We start from the raw sequence: 26906 nt of genomic DNA, 5'->3' as shown, positions 1-26906 counted from the left end.
GCTGTACACCCTTCTGGTAACATTGATTATAATACACATAATAAAAGGTAGTTTAAGGGACCAATAAAATAAAATATTTAACTCCTCTCACATCAGCATGATTTACTAAGCCAACAAATTTCTCACACATTTGTCTTTGAGTCTTTCTTTTTTTTTTTTCCCCCAAGCAATCAATCCTGTTAATGCAAAATACACAGACCAGAACAAAAAGGAAAATTTCTCAGAGTTTGGCATCCAGAAGGCCAGGATGTCAGCTCTGATTCAAAGACCACATCTACAGATCACTTCAGTCAGAAATCAAGTATCACCTACACCAGAGACAGTCACACATGGCACATACTCTTCTTGTTCAATAGCCACATATAACAAAGTAAAAGAATAATTTGGGCAGCAGGAAACTTAAATAAGACTTTCCTTAAATAACTGATCAAGCTGAAGGCTAAACACTCACCCCTTCTTCTCTTGATCCAGAATAAATGGGATAATGGCAGGGACATATGTGAGTAAGAGTGACAAGTACATCTCTGCTTGGAGCTACATAGTGGTAAGGATACACAGCTGTTGTCTTCATGTACATAGCCAAAAAAATTCCTACTTTTCTTACACCCCAGAGATCAAATTGTGATATTAACAAACTGTTCTGCATAGGAACTCACAGCTCTTGCCTTCAGCTTTTGTGCACCTAAGAGCTGTTAACTGGGACATGCCCTGCCCTATGATGATCAAATTGTACTATCTTTGATCATCTGTCTCCACCACTGGAATTCAGAACCACAAGGCACTGGAAGGCTTTAAACTTTCAGAGCAAAACACTTCAGTGCACAGCCAGATTCTGATTTTGGTTACATCCAAACTGAAATTATTTTAGTTCATTCTTGCTCTGAATTTCATCTTTCCTTCCTACAAGAATGGGACAATTTTGTCCTCTAACTGAAATGACAGCTTTACTACTAAGCACTAAGTTTCCTTGTTAAGAAACCTTCCTACAGAAGTCCCTTCAGCTGTTACCATTTAGAGCAAAAAGGTCTTTGCTAGAGGCTGACTGGCAAACTGAATCATCCATTGATCCATGAATACCTGACACAGACTGCATCAGCCAATGCCCTTTGAGGATCTGGAGTACCCATACCAGATTGAGAGCAAGTCTGGAGTTTAACCACCAGCCCAAGACTAGAGCATGACCCTAACAAAACACACAGAACTCACCATCTGGAGGCATCAGGACCTTGCTATTCTGTGTACACCATCCAACCGGGTGAAGATCTGCCGTCATCACATCACACCAGAAATCTGCCCTGCGGTCATCTCCATAGCCACAGTAACGAAGCAACAAGAGCTGTCCACATGTTGTAATGATTGTAGCCACCCAGTATGTGTCCGGATTGGTCTTGTTGGCCACTTCTAATTTCATCCCTGGCTGGAAGCTGCTTTGAAGGCTGATTTCAACCTTCAGAATCAGAAAAGCACAGTGTTACCTTTTCTTCTTTGCAGGAGACCCTCCCCCCTTCAGAAGCAAATCTGGGTTAGGACATGAGCTGAGTAGGCTCCTTAATCAAATCACCTTCTTCACAAGCTGCCCAGGCAGGACCATTCCTGCTTCACTGGCATATACCCCATTACACAAGGTCCTGAATGCTCCAGAGGCCCTCCGGCAGCAGCAACATTAGTTGCACCACTTCTGAGAGACAACTGGTACCCATCTTAGCATTACAAATCTCACTAAGACCTGGGAAAAGGTGGCATAGCTCAAGTGACGTTGAAATTCCCACTGCAGAGTTCTATCAGGCAAATCACAGGACACATGAAAGGTAGAAAAGCAGGTACTAGGGACTTCTAGGAGTTAAATCCAATTACAACAGTCAGTCATACACCAACAGTGAAGCACCTCTTGAGGCTTGACAAGCATCAAAGGCTGAATGCTGTACAAGGCTGACCAAGGAGAACATCTAAAACTACACACCAGCTCAAGCTTCAACCAATTCACTCTTTCAGCACCAGATCACTTGGAGCTGGTCTGAATCAGAAACCTAAGGCAAGATGCTCTCTCCAGAAAAACTTGATAATACACATTGTCTTTTAATTCACCAGTGTAGACAATTGTAGTCCTTCACCCTGCAACACCTCACTGCTGTTAAAATGGAAACGAAACAAGGCAGGAAGGATTGCATTTTTAAATTTTTTTTTCAGATGTAGATGGAAAAGAGGTTTTTCATCACTGCAGCTCCTTGCCCCTTCAAAATAAGCCAAGAAATCACCTGGAGACAAAGGTGGTTTAATGCCATGACAGCAGTGATCCAAACAAAGTCTTCTCTTACAGTAGCAACAGGTTCTTCAGGAAGATTTCTCACTGCAGCACAACTACACTGTTCCCAAAGGGCATCTCTACCAGTAAACAAACTCAGTGAAAGACAACCCAGAGCATCACAGCCAAAACACTTCGCTTCTGCCAAAGATATCCACATCCTCCAAAGCAGATAGACTATCCAAGTGAAACTGGGAGAAGAGCCAACACAACAGATGAGCAGCTGTAACAGAACAGGCTGCCACCTACATCTGATGGGTCAGGTAGGAGCATAAGCAGCACTATCCTCATGGGACATGTAGTTGAGGACAAAGAACCACCATGACTTCTTGTGGCTTGACACATGAAGGCATCACAACACCGTCCCACTAGACCCCCGCATCTGACAGCAGTCTTGTGGTTGAAAGACAAAATACATCCTGGAAAAATCTACCGATGTGGCCACACATGTGCTGTCATCTGTGATGAAGAACTCGTACAGCAGCTTCATTTCTGTCCCATGTCTTCATGTGACATCAAATACAGGGAGTTAAATAGAAGAGGTTAAGCAACTGATGGTGGATGTAGAGGCTAGTCACAAACAACAATATCCCAGATTGTGATGGGCTTTGTTTGGATAGAGTCCCCTCTTCAAAATATGCTCAGATCTTCATCAGACAATAGTTCAAATATTTTAAATGTTACTTGCACTTACATGAAGCAGAGTCACAGACCTTCCTGTCAGAAGCATGACTGTCTATAAGAGCCACATTCACCTACCCAAATATTTCATTCTCATGCTCCTGAGACAGTATCTCCATGAAGAAGGCTGAGATGGTTTCTTATGGGCCATGTTTGGCTCTACTGCTGAGTGACCCTGCTAGTCAGTAAATTATGCATTAAGAGGACAACTTTGGAAAAATAAGGTACTCTCTTGAGATGAGATTCTACAGGTTGGGATGGACAGCAATGAAGAGAGAAAGAAAAACATAAAACACCACCCAGATGAAGAGGAGGAAAAAAATAAGAAAAACAATCAGAGTGCATTATAAGCAAAAGGAGCAAATTGAAGTCCTCAAAAATGGAAAATTTGAACCCAATGCAGAGAACAAGGCAGTGGCATAGACAGTGCTCTGAGCTGCGACTGCAGATAATGCAAACACACCCAGGTTCACCTAACACCAGATGGGAGGCCATTCCTAGACAGGTTGCTGCATGCACAGAGGGACAACTTCTCTCCAAAATGGTCAGACCCCCACTTCAGTTCTCCAGGGACCCCCCCCAAAAACCAGAAGGAAGAACACATGCAATGCTCTCAAGGCTCAGATGAAGCACATACATGTTTGAAGGAAGTGTGTGGGGCAGCACTCGCTCCCGTTTCCTCCAGGAACTCATCCCAGTTGAAGTCTGTGTCCTCAACACTGGAGCCCTCATCTGTTCAAAGGAAAAATAGAAAAAAAATTAAAAAAGAAAAAAGAAAAGCAGCCTAAAAAAGGCAGAAGTTGTGTCAAAGAGCTTAGGGTGACAATAGCAACCAGAATAAACATCAACACAAGGGAAACCAACACTTTGAGATCAGAAATTACTTTGCCTCTGTGGCAGTGGAGGAATAAGACATCATATTGCAACCAGCACTTGCACTCTGATTTTGTATTTCATGACTCTTGCTGTAAAGGGGGTGGCTACCCCTCCACTATCACAAGGGTGCAATGGCTTTGCTCATGCCCCAAAAGCAGGTCACCCAGAATTGTTAGTTAGAGCAGCATTCAAGCAACAATACTAGAAGTTGCTTCTGTTGGCTGAGCAGTGCATAGAGCAAACACCCCAACCCTCGGGTCTGGGGAGTCCCTTTTCCAGTTCTGCCACCCTTTCTCTCCTTCATCAGCATCCCTCCACCCAGAAATCTCAGCAAAGTTCCCCATGTCTCCCTCTTCCCCAGAGATAATAGCGACTTTCCCCCAGATCCCCCAGCATCCTCCACCAGAACATTCCTACCACCTGTGGCATTTGTCTTTGCCCAATTTCAGATTTCATAGAATCTCAGAACTGCTGGGGCTGAAAAGAACCTGTAAAAGTCATCTACTCTAACCCCCCTGCAGTGAGCAGCAGCATCCTCAACTAGATGAGGTTGCTCAGAGCACCATCCAACCTGACCTGGAATGTTTCCAGGAATGGGTTTTCTATTGCCTCTGCCTCTATTGAAACTCTGCACCAGAGTTTCACCACCCTCAGTGTAAAAAACTTCTTCCTTGGATCTGCTCTGAATCTCCCAACTTTTAGTTTCAAACCATCACCCCTTGAGATGGCTTTAAGGCCCTGATAAAAATATTGGCTTCATCTTTCTTATAGGTCCCTTTTAAGTACTGAAAGGCCACAAGAAGGTCTGCTGGAGCCTTCTCTTTTCCAGGCTGAACAAGCCCAACTCTCTCAGCCTTTCACAGATTTGGGGCTCTGCATCATGCCTCCCTCAATCACACGCCTGCCCTAGAAAATCCTTCCCTACAGTGAAGGACTTGACATTACTACTCTTCATTTTCTTTTATAACCCCACTGAGCAGAGCAGAGCCGAGCCAAGGCCTCAAACCATCACTGAAACACACAGAGCAATAATTAAAAATAAATCTTCTTTCACTTACTGAAAGATCAGCCAAATCTGATTGTTTTCATTTTGTTCCCAAGCAATCTTGCAAACCCAGTTCCATCCCCAGAGCAAAAATATTTACAGTCTAGCAATGAGCTCCTTGCAATAAGCATCTATCAGGCAAACTCTGCAAGACCTTTACCTGCCCAAACATTCATCAGCATGGTCATGATGTAATTAAAGTGACTCATGACAAACTGAATTAAGCAACCTCCCCAGACAGTTTTATGAAGAAAACAGCAGGGTTAATTTATTGCAATTATTGCTACAGGTCTCCAGTTTTCAGGACCAGAAAATTATGTTGTGCAGTGGGAATCTCTCATTATTGAAAGGGGAAGATAGAGAATTTATTTGCTGCCTTTGGAGCCAGACTTACCCAGGTAAGGGGGGAAAAGCGGAACAGAAGAGGGTTTTTGAGACAGAGCTAGTGGAGCATAAAGATTTGTCTAGGAATTCAAAGTGAAGCGCTGAGATGTCAATGCTTTTAAACACTCTGCACACTGTTACATCGAGTCTAAGGTCTGATTCCTTGCCCTAAACACGAACTGCTTGAATATGAAGATGTAAATTGACATTTACTCCCATGATACAGTGGCTACCAGGTGACTTTTCAACTCAGCAAGACAAGAAATAACCCAACCTTATGATTACAACCTGAAAAAAGACAAATTCCACATTGAATAAGGGGTGGGGTTTGTTTTGTTTCTTGTAATTACTAAAAGAAACTCTTCAGAGAGAAGGTGCCTCTACCTGAGATATTTGACTCAAAATGAACAAACTGATCATTCTTGACTGAGACATAACCCACAGCTTAACCGGAAGATAGGAGCTTGGTACAGCAATTGCTGAGAATTTCCCTCATCTATATAATGCAGAAAGGCAGGCAGATGATCAGGGAGATTTTTCAGCTTTAATGTCTGCAACCCTTCAGAATTGATGTTTTAAAGAAGAGCTAGATCCAGATATTTCAAAGGCTATGCTTCTGTAAAATTGAAAGGCTGAGATTCTACAATAAAATATGCTAGTCCATGAGCAGATGGGCAGATCCAGTTACCCATCTCAGGCTTACAATTATTCTCATACTTAAAAACTTTTGACCCTGAGCACAACCAATCCCTTGTCCCACTAAAAGTCAGAAGCATCTGACATGAAAAGCTAAAGTGCATCACCTTTGCCTGGTTGCTCCCTGCTTCTGGATCCATCTGCGTTTACAGTGTCAGCTCAACAACCTGAAGGACATCACCTCAGGACATGTGACACAAACAGGAGATTTCCAGATCGGTCTTGGGCTCTTTTCTGCTCAGACAGTTCCATTTCAGAGCATGAGGCACTCCCTCAGCCTGTGATGCTCTCTGTATATTCTGGTTTTATTTCTTTTTTGCTCTAACCTGCTGGGTGAGCCAAGGCAAGTACCTCCTTTTCTCCATCCTTCATCAGTACTCTTGTGGGAAAGAGTAATTCCACAAAACAGTGGAAGCTGAGATTTTTAGGCTAGTAAGCATCCATCCCTTGCACTGAGCAATGTCTTCAGAGTGGAAAAATTCTCCAGAAGTTGACAACAGCACAATATATTAACACTACAGATTTTAGTGAAGGTTGCAACAAGTCCTCCTGTACATCAGAGTCTTATTACCTATGATCTACTCTACCACAAGACTGACTAGCCCCACTGTTCCCACAGCCCCACTGGCAGGTTCATTCACATGCATTCCACAAAAGCACATTTAAATTATATATATAAAAATATAAAATTATCATTATTTTGCTATATTTATATGTTCTTATATTTATAAACCAGAGATCTCTCCTTTCTAAACCCAAAAAGAGAGTCTTTAGGACCCTGGGAGGAGGTAGCATGAGAGCTGCAGCCTTCCCTCCCTGTCAGTTCATCTCTCTTGGACACATCACAAGTCCGACCCCTCTACAGTATTTTATCTGCAGACTTCATCAGGAAATTGCTTTTACAAGGTCTGCAAAAATAATGTTGGAGTATTCATTTATCACAGCATCAGTGTTTTATTTTGCTTCATTTTATCTCAAGGAGTCTGAATACACTGTAAGTTCCTGACACATTTTTAGTGTCTTTAATGGACTTTGATCCCTTCTAGAAGTCTGGCAAAGGGGCAACCAGAGCAGAGATGACATGGCCCAGAGATGAAACCATCCAGCCCCATCCCCACGCATAACAAGACTGAGCACAAATTTCCTTATCCAGCAGAAAAGCCCTACTGCTGAGGAAGAGAGGACCTCTTCTCAACCTTTCTCAATTGCCTGGAGATCCCACAATTAAAAGGCAGACAGATTAAAACAAAGTCTCTTAATATATGGCAACAAAGATTGTGGCCACTTTAGAAGTGGTTATCACAAGGCTGATCTGTTTATTGCTCCTGAAGTCACACACTCCAAGAACAAAGTCCTGGCTAGGATGCAAAGCTACAAAGCCCCAGGTGCCAACATTTTGCAGAGCACCCTGTGAGCTGATGCATTTGGCATTAGGGCTGTTTTGCATATCAGTTCCCTTTCCAATTACTGGTACTCAGGCCCAGTACTCTTTCTTGATGAAAGAGTCAAGGCTGGCTAGCCTACAGTGAGAGGATGTATAAACAAGCCCAGCACGGCAAATAAAATCAACAAGTCATTATCTGTGAGCCTCTCAATGGCTTTAAAGAGCTCTTGCGTTGACACTATAAAAATGCAACTGTTTCAGCTGTTAACAGCCTCCCAGGATGCTTGGCTGCAGGGTAAAAAAAAAAAAAAAGAAAGAAAGAAAGAAAGATGGGGAGAAAAGACCCAAAATCTGTGACTCCAGAACCAGACTTTTCCCAGGCCTCACTGAAGAAGCAAAGAAAGGGGATCAGGAAAAGGAGAAAAGATCCACAGACTGAAATGAAAGGGGATTTAATGAAATAGCAACGCTTCAACAAAATAAAAAGCATAGGGAAACCAGAAGAATACAATGTGGTGTCCTGGGAAAGGCTTTCCACTACTTTCTGTTTACATTTTAAATAGCTGCTACATACTGTAGATGAGGTCCAGAGGAAGAAAAGCTTAAATTTCCCAACCCTGCAATCATGCAGCCACGCAACCCAGTCCAGGTCGGAAAAGACCTTGAAGCTGTACAGTCCTTCCAAACGCTTCCCTAGCGACATTGCTGTCCCCACCCCTACTGGTGATCAGTTGGAGGGTTACACCTGTGAAGACAACCCACAGGAATGAAGGAGAGCTCACCTGAATCAAACTGCTCCATGTCGCCATTAGCTGGGCTTTGACCCTTCTCTGGGGAGAGACGCTGGGTTTCTTGCATGGTGGCAATGAAAGATGCCCTTGTCTCCATGGTTCAGAGGAAGAGGCCTTGCCTTCCTAGTTCATCCTTCAGCAGAGAACGCCTGGAACCAAGCTAAAAGGAAAAACAAGCAAACAATGAGTGATTTGTTCTACCTACACCAACCCACTCCTGCAGCCTTTCCTAACAGTTTCTGAGTTATCCCATGTTGACTGTAACCCTTCAGTCCTGCTCCCTCCCTCCTTCAATTTGAAGCTAATGTTGGATGATGAACAACAACAAAGGGCACATCCACTTAGTGGCAATAGCAATAACGTAAAAGATAATGAAGTCATAAGCAGCACCCACAAGATGCACATCTCCAAGTTCAGTCCAGCCCCCTGCAGGACCAACACAGAGGGAAGGACCAGCCCATAAAGTGGCAAAACCCATGCCAAAAAAAGTTGCCCAAGAAAAGCCAACTGTACCATCCTGAAGCAAGTCCAGCCCTTGACTTCCAACTTTTTGATAGCTAACACTGAGATACATCTCACTTCATAAATATTCAAATTTCTGTAGGGGACAACTTGTGATTTAAAAAATTAGAGGACACACTGAAAGACGGGTACTTGGGAGAGACTGGAGTAACTCCAGGAAACAAAAGTTCAGTGTGCAAAATGAAGGTACCCTAATGAAACAGTGCAGGCTGAAACTGTTTTTTTAATGAAGGCTGACCTGAAGTATTTCCATCAGTTACTACCATGCAGAGTAGCCAATATTAAGTCAAATGAAAATTGGATTTTGTTGGCAGAGGAGATTCTTCTAGAAGGAATGACCACTGTAAATGTGTAATAAAAACACACAGAAGTGAAAAATTGTATGATAAAGGGAATATAGATTGATTAGATCTTTAATCAGACACCAGATTAAATAAAAGCTGTATTTCTAGGTACAATAAGGCTACCAGATGAGCAATACCCAGAGACACACCCTTAGGAGCAGATTGAAAAGAAGTCCAAAGCAAACTTTTCACTAAAAGTCTCTGAGGTTGTAATGAATTATGAGGCATCAAAGGAGGACTGAAGAAGAGAAACTAAGAGCTTGGGTTATGGGCACAGAGGGAAGCAGCTATTCACAGAAGATGTGCTAAAGCAAAGACAAGTAGTAGGGAAAGTGTGTATCCAGAATATCCAATTTGGACAAGGACTGGTCTTGATTATTAGTGGATGCCTCCAAGACCTTCATGACAGAGGGGACTACAGTGGCAACACTGAAGCCAAATGCTCTGGAAAAAGGTGACTAAAAGTCAGAAAAAAAAGTTTACTGACAGAGACCAGGCAAAGCAAAAGGTAGGAAGAAAGTAAAAATATTATGAGATTTGTTCAACTTTTGCTATTCAAGAGACACAGTCAGGAAGAGCAGATATGGTGGTTATAAAATAAAATGAGGAAGAGTGTTCTGTCATAGATTTTTCCTTCTCAGTTTTTAAGCCTGTGAGGAAGAAATGGACATGTCTGAGTGGTTGTAAAACAAACTGAAAGAGATGAGGAGTGTAAGGATATCCATTAACAGAACCCTGGTAGGACTGTCTGCTAGGCAATCACAACAGCATCATAATGACGTTAGGACATTTAGGACAAAGGGTAATGGTTTTAAATTAAAAGAGACTCAGACTAGATATAGAAAGAACTCTGAAGGTTACACAGAGACGTGGTAGATACCCCATGCATGGAAAGTCAGATTTATCAGGGCTCTGAACAACACAATCTAGTTGAAGATATCCTTGCTCACTGCAGGAGAATTAAACTAGATGACCTTTGAAGGTCCCTTCCAACCCAAACCATTCTGTGATTCTATGACAGCAAATAAGCCATACTAAAACCATGGGTGCTTCACAAGTATCACTGTTAAAAGCAAATTACAGAGGCAGGTGATATAACCCTCAGCTATAAGTTATTTGGGCAAAGTTAAATCCCCATCAACAATTTGTGTTCCACACCACAAAGGAACCACGGAACTGCTGAGGTTGGAAAATACCTTTGAGATCACCAAGTCCAACCATTTGCCTAGAGCTCACAATCCCACCACTACTGCTAAGCCACAACCACTAAACCATGTCCCTAAGCACCGCATCCACACATATTTTAAATACCTCCAGGAATGGGGACTCCACCGTTTCCCTGTTCCAGTGCTTGGTAATCCTTTCTGTAAGCATTTTTTTCCTGATATCCAACCTAAACCTTCCATGGCACAACCTGACACCATTTCCTCTTGTCCCATCACTTGTTGAAGAGACTGACCCCCACCTGACTCCAGCCTCCTCTAAGGTAATTGTAGAGGGGGAAGAAAGCTCTCCTCAGCCTCCTCTTCTGAAGACTAAACAACCTCAGTTCCTCATAAGACTTGTTTTCAAGGCCCTTCACCAGCTTAATTGTCCTTAAATGGACACACTCCAGTAACTCAAAATCCTTCTGGTAGTGAGAGGCCCAAAACTGAACACAGTACTCAAGATTCAGGAAAATGCTAATGAAAGGGCAAAGGTATTTTTTAAAAAGGAGACCCTAAACCAATTATGAGCAATATGCTGCTTGATAGTCTCTTTGCAGAGTGCTTAGAATACTTTGAGCACTCCACAAATAACAATGATCTCTTCCCCACTGTGATGGCCACTACAGCACTTCATCTTTATTCTTTGTTGACATGAGACTTGCTAATGAATTAGGTGTATTATAGACTATGAGTATTTTGAGTGCAGCTAACCTCAGAACGTATCTATCACTCATCCCCGGTGTATATTAAGTTTCAATTAACTATGAAACTACAAGCAATCAGTCTCCTGAAAGTCAAAAAACACTTCTCCTTTGGTAGAGAATACTTACGTAAATATCATTAATAATAAATCGGTTAAGTACCGAGATTTTACATCAAGCTTGTAAAATGTGAGAGGAGGGGGGAGGTATCAGCAGAAGATAAACCCTGAGTGGATTCAGCTGGTTTCATTTCTGCCTAGGACCAGGGAATGACTGAAGGCAATTCTGGTTTATTACCAAAAAAAAAAATAAAAAAATCAAAGCACAGAGAGAAACAGAGAGATCAGTTTAAACATGATAAATTAATCATCTTAAATAGAACTCAGGAGTAAAAATAAATATCAAGAACAAAGATAAGCTAGTTGGTAGTGTTGCTAAATCTTGTGATGCTCCTATGATGCTGATAAGACAAAGCTGTAAGCTGGTAAAAAATGTCCAATTAGATGATGACATTATTCACTGTTCCTTACATAGTCAAGACCCAAAATCTGACACCAGATCCATGGTGGCTCACTGAGGAAGACTCATCCCACTAGGTCAGGGAATTTCCCATCAGAAATGGGAAAAGGATGAGAAAACCTGCAGGAACCTGCCTGAGGCGCCCACATGACTGAGATCCATCCTTGGTGGTCACAACAGAGGCTGGGCTTGAGCCCACTTCGATAAAAAGGGGGCGATGCAACATCTCTTGGCCAGATTCAGCACCTTTGTTGAAATCTATTTTGAGGTACTTTTTGCTTAAGCTGTGGACAACTTACTGGTTTTTGAAATGTTGTGTCAAGACCATCCATATCCCAAGAAAACTGGATCTATCAGAGGCTATTGGTAATCCTCTTTTGGGAGAAAGAACTAGATTACTATTTAGGGTAGGAGAGCATTTAAGTATTTTCCCAATACTACGTGGTGACAAGACCAAAGTCTTAATACAAACATAAGCTTCAAGACAGCTCAGAGCCTTGGTGTTGATATAACTAACCAGCAAAAAAAGATGACATAGGGTATTAGTTTTTCACTTCTTATTAATTGCTGCTAATTAACACTTCAAATAGAGTCCCCAGCCATAGTGTTAATAGCAGCATGCTGACTGGCCTGCAATTAGCAGCACTAAACAAGCAGCACACGCCACTGTACCGATTTCTCCCTCACGCTGAAGAAACTTGTGTCCACTAGAAACCAAATTAAGGACCACAAGCCGTATCACCAGCCTGGAAACCATGGGAAGGAAAACAACAGCAGAAGAGGCTCAAGGTGACACTACACTAGGCAGGAACACAAAAGAATATTAAATGCGTGTGAAGGAGCAGGGAGTGGGGAAATTTCTGGTTTTAGATCACTTATTCATCCATTCTGCACAGTGGTTGGTCAAACTGATCTGATCCTTCCTCCAAACATTCCTCTGGTATTTAATTCAGATCCAGAATCATAATTTGCAGACAGTAAAAGCCATCCAATATTAAACCCAAAACAAAACAAAGAAACATTTTTATTTTTTTTTAAGTATTCTTTTTTCCTTCTTCCCATGGCTGTCACTCTCACTCACACCATTATCTCAAACACACTGCCTGGTCTTCTCTAGACACTGGAGGAGGTTGTGGATGCCTCCTCCCTAGAGGTATTGAAGGTCAGGCTGGATGAGGCCTTGAGCAACCTGGTCTAGTAAACATGTCCCTGCCCATGGAAGGGGGTTGGAACTAAATGACCTTTGAGGTCCCTTCCAACCAAAACCATTCCATAAATCTATGAACATCAGTTCTTTGTAAACATGCTGGCATTGGCTTCATGATATCATAGAATTGTTTAGGTTGAAAGAGGCCTTTAAGATCATTTGGTCTAGCTTCCTCATACTATTTCACATTTCTGATCTTCTGTTTGCTCCACGTCGTTGGAGCAAGCCCCTGTAAAGAGAAGTCACACACACAAAAATCCAGCACCCTACAGCTCTCCCTTAATCATGAAAAACTCCAATAGATGCTCAGTTGATTGGGACTGGCATTAAAGAGACAGGCTACTGGAACAAAGGATACAAGAAACATTTTACATCCTTGAAACCTCCTTCATGGATAATCAGTTATGCCAATGCACTGCTGAGTCCTTTAAAATTTTCTGCAGGTCTTGAACAGAAAGTGGTAGATTGTAAATAAATCACTATTGGGTGTAAAATGGAAAATAATGGTAAGTTCTAAACAATCTCACTGGATAGTTACAGGGACTGTAAATTCCAGAAACTCAGGTAGAATATGTACCTAAAAGTTACCATATTTCACATGGCTAGCAAGACCAAGGCAATAATCACCAACAACCCCAAACATTGCCTTCAATAAGTTCCATAGCTTCATTTTGGCTTCCAAACTGGGCTGGGCTGGAAAATTAACATTGGGGGAAATAGTCAACCCACCACAGTCCTGAATGGTGGGAAAGTAGAAATCCCCCTGCTTTCCTAATAATCTGGACCTGCCTCCAAAATTCAGCAACATTCATTGACATGAGATGGTCCCTCCTCTCAGTAAGAAGCCACTTGACAAGTACAGCAAGGCTTCAGTAAGGGATGCCAGCATGACCCCATATCCTTGGTGAAGAACCCCTACAATGGATCAGGAGACTAGATCCGTGAGTAGCTCCACAGCTCATGGAATTTCCAGAACCCAATCCTAAGTATGCTGGGATATATGAAATCTGTATTTCTTTTTTCAGCCAAGTTGGAGGAAATTCAAGCACAGGGCAGCCCTGGCAGAGTTAACCTGGTGAGAATGTATCTGCTGATTTCATTCAGTCCCCCCAAAGCCAGGTACTACCATTTGCAATTTCATGTTGCCTTTACCCCCTTCAAGCCTTTTGCAGGACCATGAGTAAAAAAGCCACTGCAAATTGATCAAATAAACCATTTGAAAAAAATGAGACCAGATCTATCTGCCTAAACCACTAGGGAATTGCAGCAACTGGTGCTGAGGCTCTCAGAAAGTAGGACAGGACTGTGCTGAGACCTGACCTGCCTCAAACTAGAGCTGAGAAGGTCACAGTGCAGTTGTCTCCTCTTCCATCCAACTTCCAGAACACATCATAATTTTATGTCAACACTAATGTCCCTCACATAGCCAAATGGATTTACTGTGGGGGAACCTAGGCCCAAGCAGATGGAGCAAAAGCCTAGGAAGGACAGAGAGTGATATCAGACTAGGTCCTGATTCCAGTGTTGGCTTCACCTTATGGTTTTCCATCAAAGAAAATTCCCATTAACAGTACTATAAAAAATGATGCCCACCAATCCTACAGACCTCAGGCGGGGTTTGCTTCATCCAGTCAATCATTGGCAGCTAACCAAGAGAAAGCATCTAAAAAGGGCAGTTGGTGAGGTACAAGTCAGACACGGAAAACTGAGATGAGATGAACAACCCTTACACTATACCTATGCTTGCATAGCACTTGCTGAGATTTTAGATATCCCAGTTCACCAGCAAATGGAGAAGTGAGATGCTCCGATTCCATATGGTACTGGCCTTCCATGTGGATCAGGGTGAAGGGGGTCTCAGTGCTGTGGGGCCAGATCTAGCATCTATGCAAGTTGGCTGTCACAAGACTGAAACTGAACCGTGCTTTCACAAGTCTGAACCTGCATCACGCTCTCCTTCCTCAGAGGGATGCACCAAGGCACCTTCTCACAAGCATGACACAATAGAAGTCAACAAATGCAGTCTCCAGCTCCCACAAAAATTAGTTCTTGGGCAGCGCTGCATATCATCCCATTGCACTTAACATGAGGAAGCACAGGACTGACACTAGGGCTGAGAAGAAAGTCTGCTCCTCTAGGCAGAGGTCCCTAAACAAAACCATACCTCGGGCAGGATTGTTAGTGGCAGACTGCCACAACATTTGCACCCCTTGAGTATCTGCACAGTGCAAATGGAGGCTCATTTGGAAGGGCTATTGAATATACCAAAGAACAGCTTTCACCTCGTAGAGAAAGAGCTTGTCTCTTTTCTCAGACAAAGCACCAGTTGGAAACCTTTTAAGGATCACTTCTTATAAATTCCTGTCATTTTTTATTGATATTATTTATTTGAGAGCTTCCCTCACCAAATGTTTTCACTTACATCAAGTGACAATTTCTCTTTCATACTGAACACCCCACAGCATTTTATTAAGGGCAAATTATAGCTCAAAGCAGGGCTGTGTTGGTCCAGATGTAGTCTGGGATGGAAGAAACAAATCCCATCTAGTCTGCAGAACTAGGAATGTTCACAATACTCAAATATATAACAAACAGCTGAATGGTGAAAGAGTGTAACGTATTTCCCATGTTCTTGGTGGATGGAAGAGGAAAGCTTAGGTTTAAACCACAGGAATGGACACTTTGTTTATTAGTGATTTCTTCTCATGCCCAAATAATCTGGTGAAAAGGTTGGACAGACTGTGGGAAGGGCACAAAAACTTGCTTTATGGAGAGGTTAGCATGCTGATCTGTCCAGAAACAGATCTCAGTACTCTTACTCCTGCCCTGGACATAGAGGTCACTTCCAGCCCTCCTGCTCCAGGCAGTCAATAGGACTAATCTTTCTGCTTTTGAAGTCAAGCATCTATATCATATGTGCAGCAGCACAGAAAATAAATTACTAAGCCTGGAGCGGAAACATGCAAAAACAGGAAAACAGAGGAGCCATCAGAGCAGGAATAGCCTGGATTGTCCATCCTGAAGTGGAAGAAGGACAGGAGGTAAACTTCTCTGAAGACACATGGTGGAGAAGGGATCATGCGAGATGGTGACAACCCTCCATAACCCAGCAGGTGCCTGCTCTCCTCTTTTCTTGCCCTGGTGCCAATGTCTGGCACTTTTTCTGCCAACAGAGAGAAACCTGTTTCACAAAGCAATATTCTCATCCTCCCTAGCTGGCACATCCCACAGCCCAGGATGCACAGAGATAAATAGCAGAAAGATAAGATAACAGAAAGTAAAATAAACCCAATTAGAGAAACTAAATTGTTTACAGCAAAAAGCCCTGCTGTGTTAGGCAAATAAAAGAGACAGATGACAGGGAGACGTGCAGACTAAGGTGTGTACAGGTGCCCTATGTGTAAAGATAAGCAAAGGACCTAGAGATGAACTTACAGCTGAAACCTGCAACAAATTTCACTGAGGACTAGATCAAAGTTCTAAAATTAAAAGCACTTTTTCATTGGCTACAAGGAAAAATTTCTTTACTGAAAGAGTGGTCAGGCACTGGAATAGACTGCCCTGAGAGGTGGTGGAGCCACCATCCCTGGAGGTATTCAAAAAACATGCAAGACATGGCACTAACCATAGAATCAGCTGGTTGGAAAAGATCTTAAGATCATGGAGTCCAACCACATCCTAACATCTCCCTGTACACAACTGTTAAACCACCTCTCTAAGCACCTCATCCAAACACCTCATCCTCACTATGACCTCCCTTTCAGGTAGTTGCAGAGAGCAATGAGGTCTCCACTCAGCCTGCTCTTCTCTGGGCTGAACAACCCCAGCTCCCTCAGCCATTCCTCATAGGATTTGTGTTCAAGACCACTCACCAGCCTCTTTGCCCTTAAGTGGTTATGACAGTGCTGGGCTGACGGTTGGGCTTCCTGATCTTAAAGCTTATTTCCAACCAAAACAATTCTATGATTCTATGATGTTCTATAGCCAAGAGCTATAGGGCATTGCTGCCACACCCCTGCTATCTGTGGATGTCCCCATCAGCAGCACCCCACAAAGCGCATGGGCATGGTACGATTCTCTGCTCAGTGCCCATGTCAGCTGGCAGGGGAAGCTTCCCAGACTTGGATGCCAATTGCAGGATCCAGCCCCAAACCACCCCCACACTGCTGTCACAAACAGCCAAGTAAAGCAAGTGAGTGCCTCCCCCCTGCCCTGTGTTCACATTACTGACCCGCATTTCCAAGCAGATGCAAAATCCCCTCCTGTGACAGCACTGATATTTTACATCCTCTTTCCATAGATATAAAAGTCAGAGCAAGGTGCCAGGCCAGGGAGCAGGACATCACCATGTAATAAGCCTTCTCGTTTCCAGCTGTCCAGATGCAACCTACTAGGTGGATGTCACATCCATCATTCAATAGACAATTTCCATGGTGCATGTGTACTCACGCTAAGGACCCAACATACACCAACTAATTTGGGAATAGCACACATTTAAGATTGAGCGTCTTCTAAATCTCTCATCTGAATCAGGGCCATGAAGAAGGAGGAATCTGTATCTCAAATGTCATTTACAACAGGCAAAAGAACTGCGGGGAAGAAACACAACAGCACTATCAACCATCTGTGATGCCCAGTCTCCTCCTGCCTCCACGTCTGAAACGAAGGGCAAATGAGGAAAACTTTTAGGTGGCTAATTTAAACACCTATACTTGGTCATCATCCTGAAACATCCCATCTGAGGCTTATGTCAAAATACCAGCCACGTGCATGAAAAAGAAAAAACCCAAACAGCAAACCAACAGAAATCAGTCAGAGCCCCTGAATGGGACCAATCAGCCAAGTGACAGAAGTCACCCATCAGGAATAAAACCAAACCATTGTTTCCATAGACTTAATTCAGGGCTCAATTCAGAAGTTTCTCATCAGCCAAAAATCCCATCACCCTGAGCAATCAGTTCTGCCTTCTGTGCTGCGCCACTGCTCTGGTGCTTTGCAACAGTTGAGAACATTTTCCCCCAAAAAAAAAATTACAAGATGCAAACCAGCATCCAGGAAACATCTGCCATCCAATTCCAACACTTTGCAGCAAAAATGACATTTTAGGTCTTGGCACTGTTTGGTTCATTTAAACAAGACAGCTGATCAGCATTTGGGCTTAGTCCTGCATGCACTTACAGCCCTCTCAGAGCTTTATATTCAGAAGTAGCTTCACTGACTGGCAGGATTTGCCAAAAAACCACAACCCACCAAAGATCCACCCCTCACAGTCATCTCCTACCACCCCTCAGTACAACAGCAGGAAGAGGAGGACCCTTCACCAAGAGCATATCAGGGCAGTGAGCAAACCCCTGAAAAGGTCTATCCAGAATCAGATTCCACAAGACAATTTAACTGAGAGTCCTGCATATTTATGGTGCCAATTCCAGCCTGTTTCTCTAAGAAAAGGCAAACTGGATTCCCTTTCATTACACAAGTAGGCTCTAGGATATGCCAGGGTGACCATGTGAGGACACCCAGGTTTAATGCCTCACACCATCACCCACACAACAGTGCATCATGAAGTCTGATTTTACACCTGTACCTTGCAGAAACCACCTTCCAAGAATCAGTTAAACATTACTTTTTCTTGTCCTTTCCTTAAAGGGATACTTTTAATGCCCCCCAGAAAGCTATTGGTCTCCACCCAGAAGTCCTGCAAAGTGACTTGTGATTTCTTAGACTTTAAGGATCCGCAACCCATGGTTGTCTTGCCTGATCTACACTGTAGGGGCAAGAAGAATGTCACCTCCTGGATTTTAGTGGTGGGAAATCATCTTCTTTGCTAAGAAAATAAACACAAAACCTTCCATTAACTTGTATTCAAACTGGGACTCAAGTCTATGCCCAAGAAAACAGGACTCCCTTGCAGAAGCCACCCAGTATTGTGAAGAGTATACATCAGGAAGGACTCAATAAACAGGGTAAAAATAGCAATGATTCTGCACATACTTTTTTTAAGCCTCACACCTACTCAGAAATGATCTCTGAGTCAGCTGTCAAAAAATGCTTGGTTTTGGTTGGGGTTTTTCTTTTTATTAGTATTCCTTTTTAGAGCAAATGCTTCTGATTCATAAAAATGAAGTAACTGAGAACACAGTTTCCAAACTAGTCCTCTCAAAAATAGTTTATTTAGGTCTTGCAAAAGGCCAATCTCAAAACAAACTTTCTTCAAGAGTTTTTTAAAATGTCAGTGACAGCCTTTGCTCATATTTCTGCATCCCCCTGTCTCTCAGCCCAGACAGTTCTAATCACTGTAGAAGTCATAGCTGAGATACACAAAATAAAGAGAAATCTTCTGGCAGAAAACCCATAGGATAGTTTCATAGAATCATGGAATGTTTTGGGTTGGAAGGGACCTTCATATTTCATCTAGTTCAGCACCCCCCCCCAGTCAGCAGGGGACATCTTCAACTAAACCAGGTTGCTCAGAGTCCTATCCAACCTCACCTTGAATATTTCCACCTTCAGTGTAAAATATTTCCTCCTTAGATCTAGTCTAAAATCTCCCCCCTTTCAGTTTAAAACCACCACCCCTTGTCCTGTTGCAACAGGCCTCACTAAAAATATCTGACTGGTTTCATCAGAGTTGACTACCATGCATCAAGAGTTGCGTGATTTACAGTTTCAAGTGATGAGTTTTAAATATTGACAAAATACCATCAGCTACTTCAATCCAGGGGAAACAAACAAACAAACTGTTGCAAGGGTCAGCACACTACAAAGATAGAATAAACTCAGTATCTGCACATTGGCCACAATAACCCCATGCAGTGCTACAGGCTGGGGTCAAAGTGGCTGGAGAGTGGCCAGGCAGAAAGGGACCTGGGGGTACTGGTTGACAGTTGGCTGAACATGAGCCAGCAGTGTGCCCAGGTGGCCAAGAAGGCCAGTGGCATCCTGGCCCACATCAGAAATAGTGTGACCAGTGGAAGCAGGGAAGTCATTCTGTCCCTGTATTCTGCACTGGTCAGGTCACACCTTGAGCACCGTGTCCAGTTCTCTGCCCCTCAGTTTAGGAAAGATGTTGGCTTGCTGGAACATGTCCAGGAAAGGACAACAAAGCTGGGGAGGGGTTTGGAACACAAGCCCTGTGAGGAGAGGCTGAGGGAGCTGGGGGTGCTTAGCCTGGAGAAGAGGAGGCTCAGGGGAGCCCTTATTGTTGTCTACAACTACCTGAAGGGACGTTGTAGCCAGGTGGGGGCAGCACAGAACAAGAGGACACAGTCTCAAGCTGTGCCAGGGGAGGTTTAGGCTGGAGGTTAGGAAGAAATTCTTCACGGAAAGGGCTGCCCAGGGAGGTCGTGGAGTCACCATCACTGGAGGTGTTTAGGAAGAGACTGGATGGGGTGCTTGGTGCCATGGTTTAGTTGATTAGATAGTGTTGGATGATAGGTTGGACTCGATGATCTCAAAGGTCTCTTCCAACCTGGTTAATTGTATTCTATTCTATTTTCAAAATAGCTTCCATATTAACAACAGCATTTCACTTCAGCATTGAGGGCCCTGTTGCACCACCTGATACACTCTGTATGTGTGAATATTCACAGAAATAAAATACCAGTGCCACCTCCATTATCTTCAGGTCATCTAAAACACAGGCCCTGTGCTCATCACATTAATTTTCTCTGTGCACCTTCAGAAATGTGCCTCTGGCTCCTCTACTTCAAGTTTTAGCTACTTATACCAGGTTTTGGAGCATTCCACAACTCCTTTGTCACTTGGACACAGACAGGGACCGGACATCTCCTTCACCCATCACTATCCTTGAAAACTTCCTTTGCTTCTTTCCATGCCTTCCCTTATCCCACACCACCAAAAGTTCAGCCAGCAAAAACTAGATTAAAAAAAGCAAAAAAAGAGAGCACCCTCTCCACCATGTCCTGTTCTTCAGCACAGAAATATCACATCCCCTCACTGATGCCCTCATATCAGTCCAGCATCTTTATGGCTATGAAAGGCCAGACAGCGACTCAAATTATATAAACATATTTTATGGGCCAACAGCACAATTAAAACAGTGTAAGCCAAGGGCAGGGTAAAAGCATCCCAAATCTAAAGCACTGACAGTTGCAGAACCACAGAATGATAGGGGTTGGAAAGGAGCTCTGGAGATCATCTTGACTAATACCCTTGTCACAGCAGGTTCACCTACAGCAGGTTCCACAGGATGGTGTCCAGGCAGGTTCTGAATGACACCAGAGATGGAGACTCCACTGCCCCTCCAGGCAGCCTCTTCCAGTGCTCTACCATCCTCATGAAGTTCCTAAAGAAGTTCTTCCTCATGTTTAGATGGAGCTCCCTAAGTTGTGGTGTTTATTCCATTTCCAGTAACACAACCACAAAGTTTTCATAAACTATTTACTAAAACATGAGTCTGTCCAGCCAGTCAATTATCACTCATAATCACAGTTATATAACTATATACTGTTGTCTTCTACAGATGTTCCTACATCTGTGTGAAACACCCTCCAGCTCCACAACATCCTTACAACATCCATTGGATATCTGTAAATGTTTTCTCAATATATAAATGAAATGATCCTGTGTATTGTGCATCTACTGGCCCACCACCCCGTGCTCCCCGTGGTTCATTAAAAAGGTACTTCCATGTTGTTTACAGTGCAATAGTCTCTTGATAGCTCTATGCTGTATCTGTTTAAATGGCTTTTAGGTTTTCACTTGCCAACAGATTACACCAGAGTCATTAGGACCTAATCCTTTATAAGCACTGAAGTTATTAGACTTGTGAGAATATTCTCTTCCCTTCCATAAGTAATCTGTAGGAGATTTTTTTTTTTAAAGGGGGGGGGGAATTTAACAATTTTAAAAATGAAAGAAAAGCCACTTGTGTTCCTGCTCACTCAGGCAACAGTCCCCAGCTAAGGAAGTCCAATTTGGAAAAGCAAATTGCACTAAATCCTGACCAGCATCCTCCTGCCACTACATAAAATAGTCCTTGGAGAAGGTCTGCCTAGTGCAACCAGGGCTAACCCTAACCTGCTGGAAGAGTGTGCATGGGCTTCATGCAGCAACAGGACCCCCTCCCTTGGGGGGAAATAGGAGTAAAGATGTGGGGAACAAAGCAGTCCCACAAACGTAGCCTCTTGGGCTGTTATGAGTATCCTCTGGCTGGCAAAGAACAGTTTGCAAGGTATGAGTCATTTCAGGCTGATTTTTCCATTTTTTAACAGATCCTTCCAAGGCAAAGACAGTGAGGGAACTGGGGCAAGATCCCGGGTACAGAGGGATCTGCAGAGACCTTAGCACCTTCTACATCCCCAGATCCACAGCACACATCCAGGGGAAGCTGCTTTTCTGATCAGATACCAGGGTTCTCTGCTACATTTTCTTCCCCAAGAGCAACAGGCGAGCAAACTGATTTTAAAACCTGTCCTGCCCAAGAAGGGTAGAAACTTGTAGATGGAAAGATGCACAAGAAGGGAGGAGGGAAATGGTTCCACTCTGCAATGGCTTTATCCCCTCCCACCCCACAGGCTGATACTACTCCACTACAGCTTGCCACCCAAGTCCCACCACTGTTTGACAGCTGCCTTCCAAGCTGCTCTGCTTATAATTAATGCTGTTCTATTTTCATAAAAGATTGCAGTCCTCCACTCTTCACATCCCCCAATCTCCTCCTCTACCTCCCTCCTTACCACCATAAACTCTGAGTTTGCTGGCTCACTGAGCAGCAAAGCTGGGTCCTTGCAGGGGCTGAAAGCTGGATGGGAAGGGAGAGAATGAGGTGGGAGGATAGAAAAAAGGCTGCTTTGGAAGTGGAAAACTCAAGGTGCGCAAACAGCATCTTCAGATGCCCCTGCTAAATAAAAGCATGGTGAGCTTCTGAAGAGCATCTCCAAGAAGTGCAGGGAAGTGGGCAAGGCAGATTTGCTCTCTTCCCCACTCTCCCCTCCCCATGATCTTCCAAGGTTCCCCCATCCCCACCTGGGCACTGACAGCCTGTGATACTGGTGCATCTCATCACCTCCCACGGCTGCAAACACAGATGCTCCTAACTTAACATCTTGCAACCACGGTGAAGCAATCCCAGAACAGCAGCTCTCTGCCTGGGAAGAAGAAAGCTTCTCCTGAAACTCTCTCTGAGGCAGCCTCACTCCTTCGCTCCACTGGAAAACACATTTTTTCAAAAAAAGGCAGCTGGGAAGGGCACAAACTCCTCACAAACTCTCATCTCCTTGCTTGACAAAAGCTGCGATTCACCTCCCTCATTGTGGGTTTTTTAGGACTCTGCTAAAGAGACACTCGCTGCAGCACGCACTGCTAAAGCCACTTGTTTGGCAGCCGTGCGTAGCAATTTCGGAACCTTTCTGCTAAACAACAGGGGGTGGAAAAGAGAAGGGGGAAAAAAACCCACACCAGCAACCCACATCCCCAGCTGACTGCGTCGAGGCGAGCTGGGAAAGCTTGACAGCTCCAACAGGACAGCTCATCCCACGACATGTCTGCTCTTAATGCAAAATAAATCATTGCTGTGCCTCCTGGCATTTTATTATTTGACTTTTTTTTTTTTCTCCCTCATGGCATGTCTGCAATTTCGGCATTCAAAAGCAAATCGGTCGAGCTCTGAAGTCCACATGCCCCTTCTCACGGTTTCTCCACAGCACGCACACTTTTCCCACCACCGAGTCCTGAGGGGCTGGACGTGCTGGAGGGGGACCCCGAGGACGGCTCCCATCCACTTCCCCTCACCTTCAATTCACCAACCACCTCTCCGAACCACGGAAGAGTTGAACCAAGCGGGTGACACCTCGGCTTTCCTCTTTCTTTCCTCTCAAAATGTTTCTTTTCCAGTTTTTAAAGACACCTTGAACCCGCCATGTTGAGCTGACAAGCTTTATAAATATTCATTTACCGCAGTTCGGGAGCGCTACGGGAAAATACGTCTCTAGATCAGGGCCGCACATTTTGGCACAGCTGATTGCTTTCTATTCTTCTCTTTTCTTCTCTTCCGCCTTTCGTAGCGGCTTTTCTTTTTTTCCCTTCTCCCCTGCAGATTCAGAAGAAACCCACCCGCACACCCAAAATAACTCCGAGAGCCCAGTAAATTTGAAAGGAGCTCGTACAAGCGTGTGACAGGAAAGCACGGAAACAACAGATATTACTCTGAAATTATTATCAGATTTTTTTTAAAAAAATGGGAAAGGGGGATAAGACAGAGAAAGGAGTAAGAGTATCTAAAAAGAGACACGCGAAGGGAAAAAGAAAATCCCTGCACGGCTGACATTAACTGCACGGGCAGCCCAAGCTCTGCCCGTGCCACCCCTCGGGTGTGTGCTATTCCCGGAGAACGACACCCCCGACACCGAGCGCAGGTCCCGGATCCCGCCGAGGGACCAACGTTACAAGATCCACTCGCTCACCAACACTTCGCAACAACTCTACCGCCGTTTATCCCTTCGGAGGAAGGGGGGTGGGAAAGGATGGAGGGGGAGGGGGGAATCCATACCCAGCCTCCGCCGCTTAATTAAAAAAAAAAAAAAAAAAAAAATTATTAAAAACTAAATTTTGTAAAGGACTTTGATTACATCGTAAGAGGGGGGGAAGTGGTTCTCCCCACCCAAAACACTGCAAAACACAATAAATAAAATTAAAAAGGAAGTGGCAGACGGAGGGCTGCCAGGAGCGGGACCTTACCTGAGTAAGTTTGAGGGGGGTTATTTTGGGGGTGTTTTCCCTTTTTTTTTTTTTTTCCCCCGTATCTGAACAGCCAGTCCCCCGCGGTGTGCTGCGCGCTGCTGCGCGGAGCGGAACGGAGCCGAGCCGTCCCCTCCGCCCGCACCCGCGGCACACTCATTCCAATATGGCATCCGCGCAGTGCGCATGCCTGCCGCTCTTTTTAGGGCTTTTTTTTTTTTTCCCCTCCCTCTCTATAGCAGTCAACTCCTTCAGTGACCTTTTTCAGTGGTCGCGCCCCCCCCTTTCCCCCCCCGGCCAAAAAAAAGTCATTGCAAAAATCACGCACCCATCCCAACCACCATCTCCTCCGTTCCGCCTCTCTGCGCGCCCTGAGGTGCCTCCGCACCCTGAGCCGTGCCTCCGCCGGAGAAACAGACTGAAATAAGCGAAAGGAGGATTGAAATTCACTCACAGTTCACTCTGGAAATTGATGCCGTGGATCCGCCGTGCTCCGCGGTGAGGAGCAGCGCGCAGCGGTAACGCGCTTTCACCCTTCGAGCTTTAAATGCGAGAAAATACCATCAAGCGTTTTATACTGGCAGCAAAGTGGGAGCTCTGCCTCCCATCTTCCCCTCCCCACCGCTCTCCGCAACCTCTCATTTCGTTTTTTCTCCTTATTTCATCTCGGGATGAAACTTCCAGGGAGGGACATGGGGAAAGAAGGAAAAGCCAAAATGCACCCTGTCGCCTCCAGCCCTCCCGTCCCTCTCCTGTCCCTCCGCTTCTCCACAGGCTCCTGCTTCCCGGGGTTGTTCCCCGTTTCAGGAAAATAAAATTTAAAAAAAAAGAAAGAAAGAAAGAAAGAAAACAGCACAAAACACACACACAAAAAAATACCCCAGGCGAAAGCACGAGGCAAGACGCAAGATGAAAAATCAAGTGGTATGCACCTCTGCGCACATCCACAACTTTCCGGCATTAGCACAATGAGAGGTTTTTGTCGGTTTGAGGGTTTTGTTCGGGCTTGGGTTTGTTGTGAGGGGTTTTTTTTGTTATTGCTTTATTCAGAGGTTGCAGGAGATTCAGGGCAGAATTGTGCTGAACATATCGGTGTATGCGGTGGTGGGGTGGGGGCGGGTTTTGCACGTACAGCCACACTGCGGGAGTTTTATGAATAGATACTTCTCTTTTTTCTTTTTTTTTTTTTTGGGGGGGGGGTTGGTTGGTTGTTGCTGTTGTTTGGTTTTTTGTTTTTTTTTTCTTTTTCCTTTTTCCTTTCCAGAAAACTGGCCCGATGCAAGGCTGGAAAGTCTATCCGGACACCACTACCCATACCCCCGACCCAATTGTTCCTGCTCCCGGGAATCCCGGGACGGGATGGGGGTGAAAGTCTCTTCTACAGCCGCGTTTTTCGGGATGCTCCGACCGGCCGGCTGTGAAGCTTTCCCTCCCCAGGTTTGCTCAGCAGAAGGGTTGTAGGTGCCACTCTGTAGGGATTTCGTTCCCTGTCTTCAAGTCTTCTGCATAATGCTTCTTGACGGGGATTTTTGGAGCCCTACCCCCCTTCTCCTTGCAGGCATCAGAAGCTGCATCTCTGATACGGCTGAGGATGCCAAGTGAATGCTTCTGGAGCATCCCCCGGGATGGGGGCTGGCGCAGCACACACTCAACAGGTCTGGAGGAAACCTGTTGCCGGGTGTCAACGAGTCCTGGGCTTTGTCTTTTCCACTGTGCAATTCCTCACAAGCCGGTGTGAATGCCCCCATGTCAGTGCTATCAAATTCGCCTCTCATCCCAGAGGTTTAGATGCAATCGCTGTCTCCGCTTGTTTTCTTCTGGTCACTTTTGAGCCAAGGTTTGAAATTTCCAGATGATCTTGTGAGCATCTCTTCTTGCAGGAGCAGGGGAGTGCTGCGGGGAGGGGTGGTTCCACGGCAGAGCACTAATTTCCCACATGTGGCCTTATTTCTCTGCCTCATTGCAAGTACCAGCACCCTTTGTACTGCTTCTTGCTGGGAATTCGTCACTGAACCTTCCCATCCCCTTTTTCTTCCACTCTCCCCACACCCCTTTTTTCCACTATCATCTCACAGACACATTGGCACACCTCGGGGGTTTGGGGCAAGAAGATAAGTGAGGAAAAAGAGGTGAAGGAAGGTGTGATTTTATTTTTTTCTGGGTTACATTTGTGGAAAAGATACTGAAGCTGTCTAGATATGATGCTCAAGGATATGGTAGAGTTAAATAATGTTGGACTTGATGATCTTGAAGGTCTTTTCCAAACATACTGATTGTGTGATTCTGTGATTCTGCAATTTTGTGACTGGCAAAAAAAGTGAATATTGCAGACAGTGTCTTTCTTCACCACAGTTCACATTGTTGCCATTCATGGTCCATCTCTGAAAGGTCACGGAGATGTGTTCAGCCCCTCCTGTTACAGCAGAGTTCCTGTAAAATATACAAATCAAGCAGTTCATATTTTTCAGGCATTGGGTTGGATGGGATTTCAAAACCACAAGGGAACACTATCAGAACTTCAAAATAAGTCAAAAACCCACCAGATGCCA

General features: G+C 44.3%; 1 protein-coding gene across 1 annotated transcript in view; it reads right to left on the bottom strand.

The window, feature by feature from the left end:
• The window catches only part of SFMBT2 (Scm like with four mbt domains 2), a 121928-nt gene extending 96849 nt beyond the window's left edge, over positions 1–25079 (bottom strand). The window contains exons 1-4 of the mRNA XM_009900248.2: positions 24812–25079; positions 8151–8319; positions 3621–3715; positions 1207–1447 (exon numbers count right to left, since the gene is read on the bottom strand). Of these exons, the coding sequence (XP_009898550.1) occupies positions 1207–1447; positions 3621–3715; positions 8151–8256 (442 nt within the window). The 5' untranslated portion in view covers positions 8257–8319; positions 24812–25079. The remainder of the gene's footprint in view (positions 1–1206; positions 1448–3620; positions 3716–8150; positions 8320–24811) is intronic.
• Between the last annotated feature and the right edge of the window lie 1827 nt (positions 25080–26906).

The sequence above is a fragment of the Dryobates pubescens genome, chromosome Z (genome assembly GCF_014839835.1).
Source record: "Dryobates pubescens isolate bDryPub1 chromosome Z, bDryPub1.pri, whole genome shotgun sequence".
Taxonomy (NCBI): Eukaryota; Metazoa; Chordata; class Aves; order Piciformes; family Picidae; genus Dryobates; species Dryobates pubescens.
This window is presented reverse-complemented; position numbering and strand designations above follow the sequence as displayed.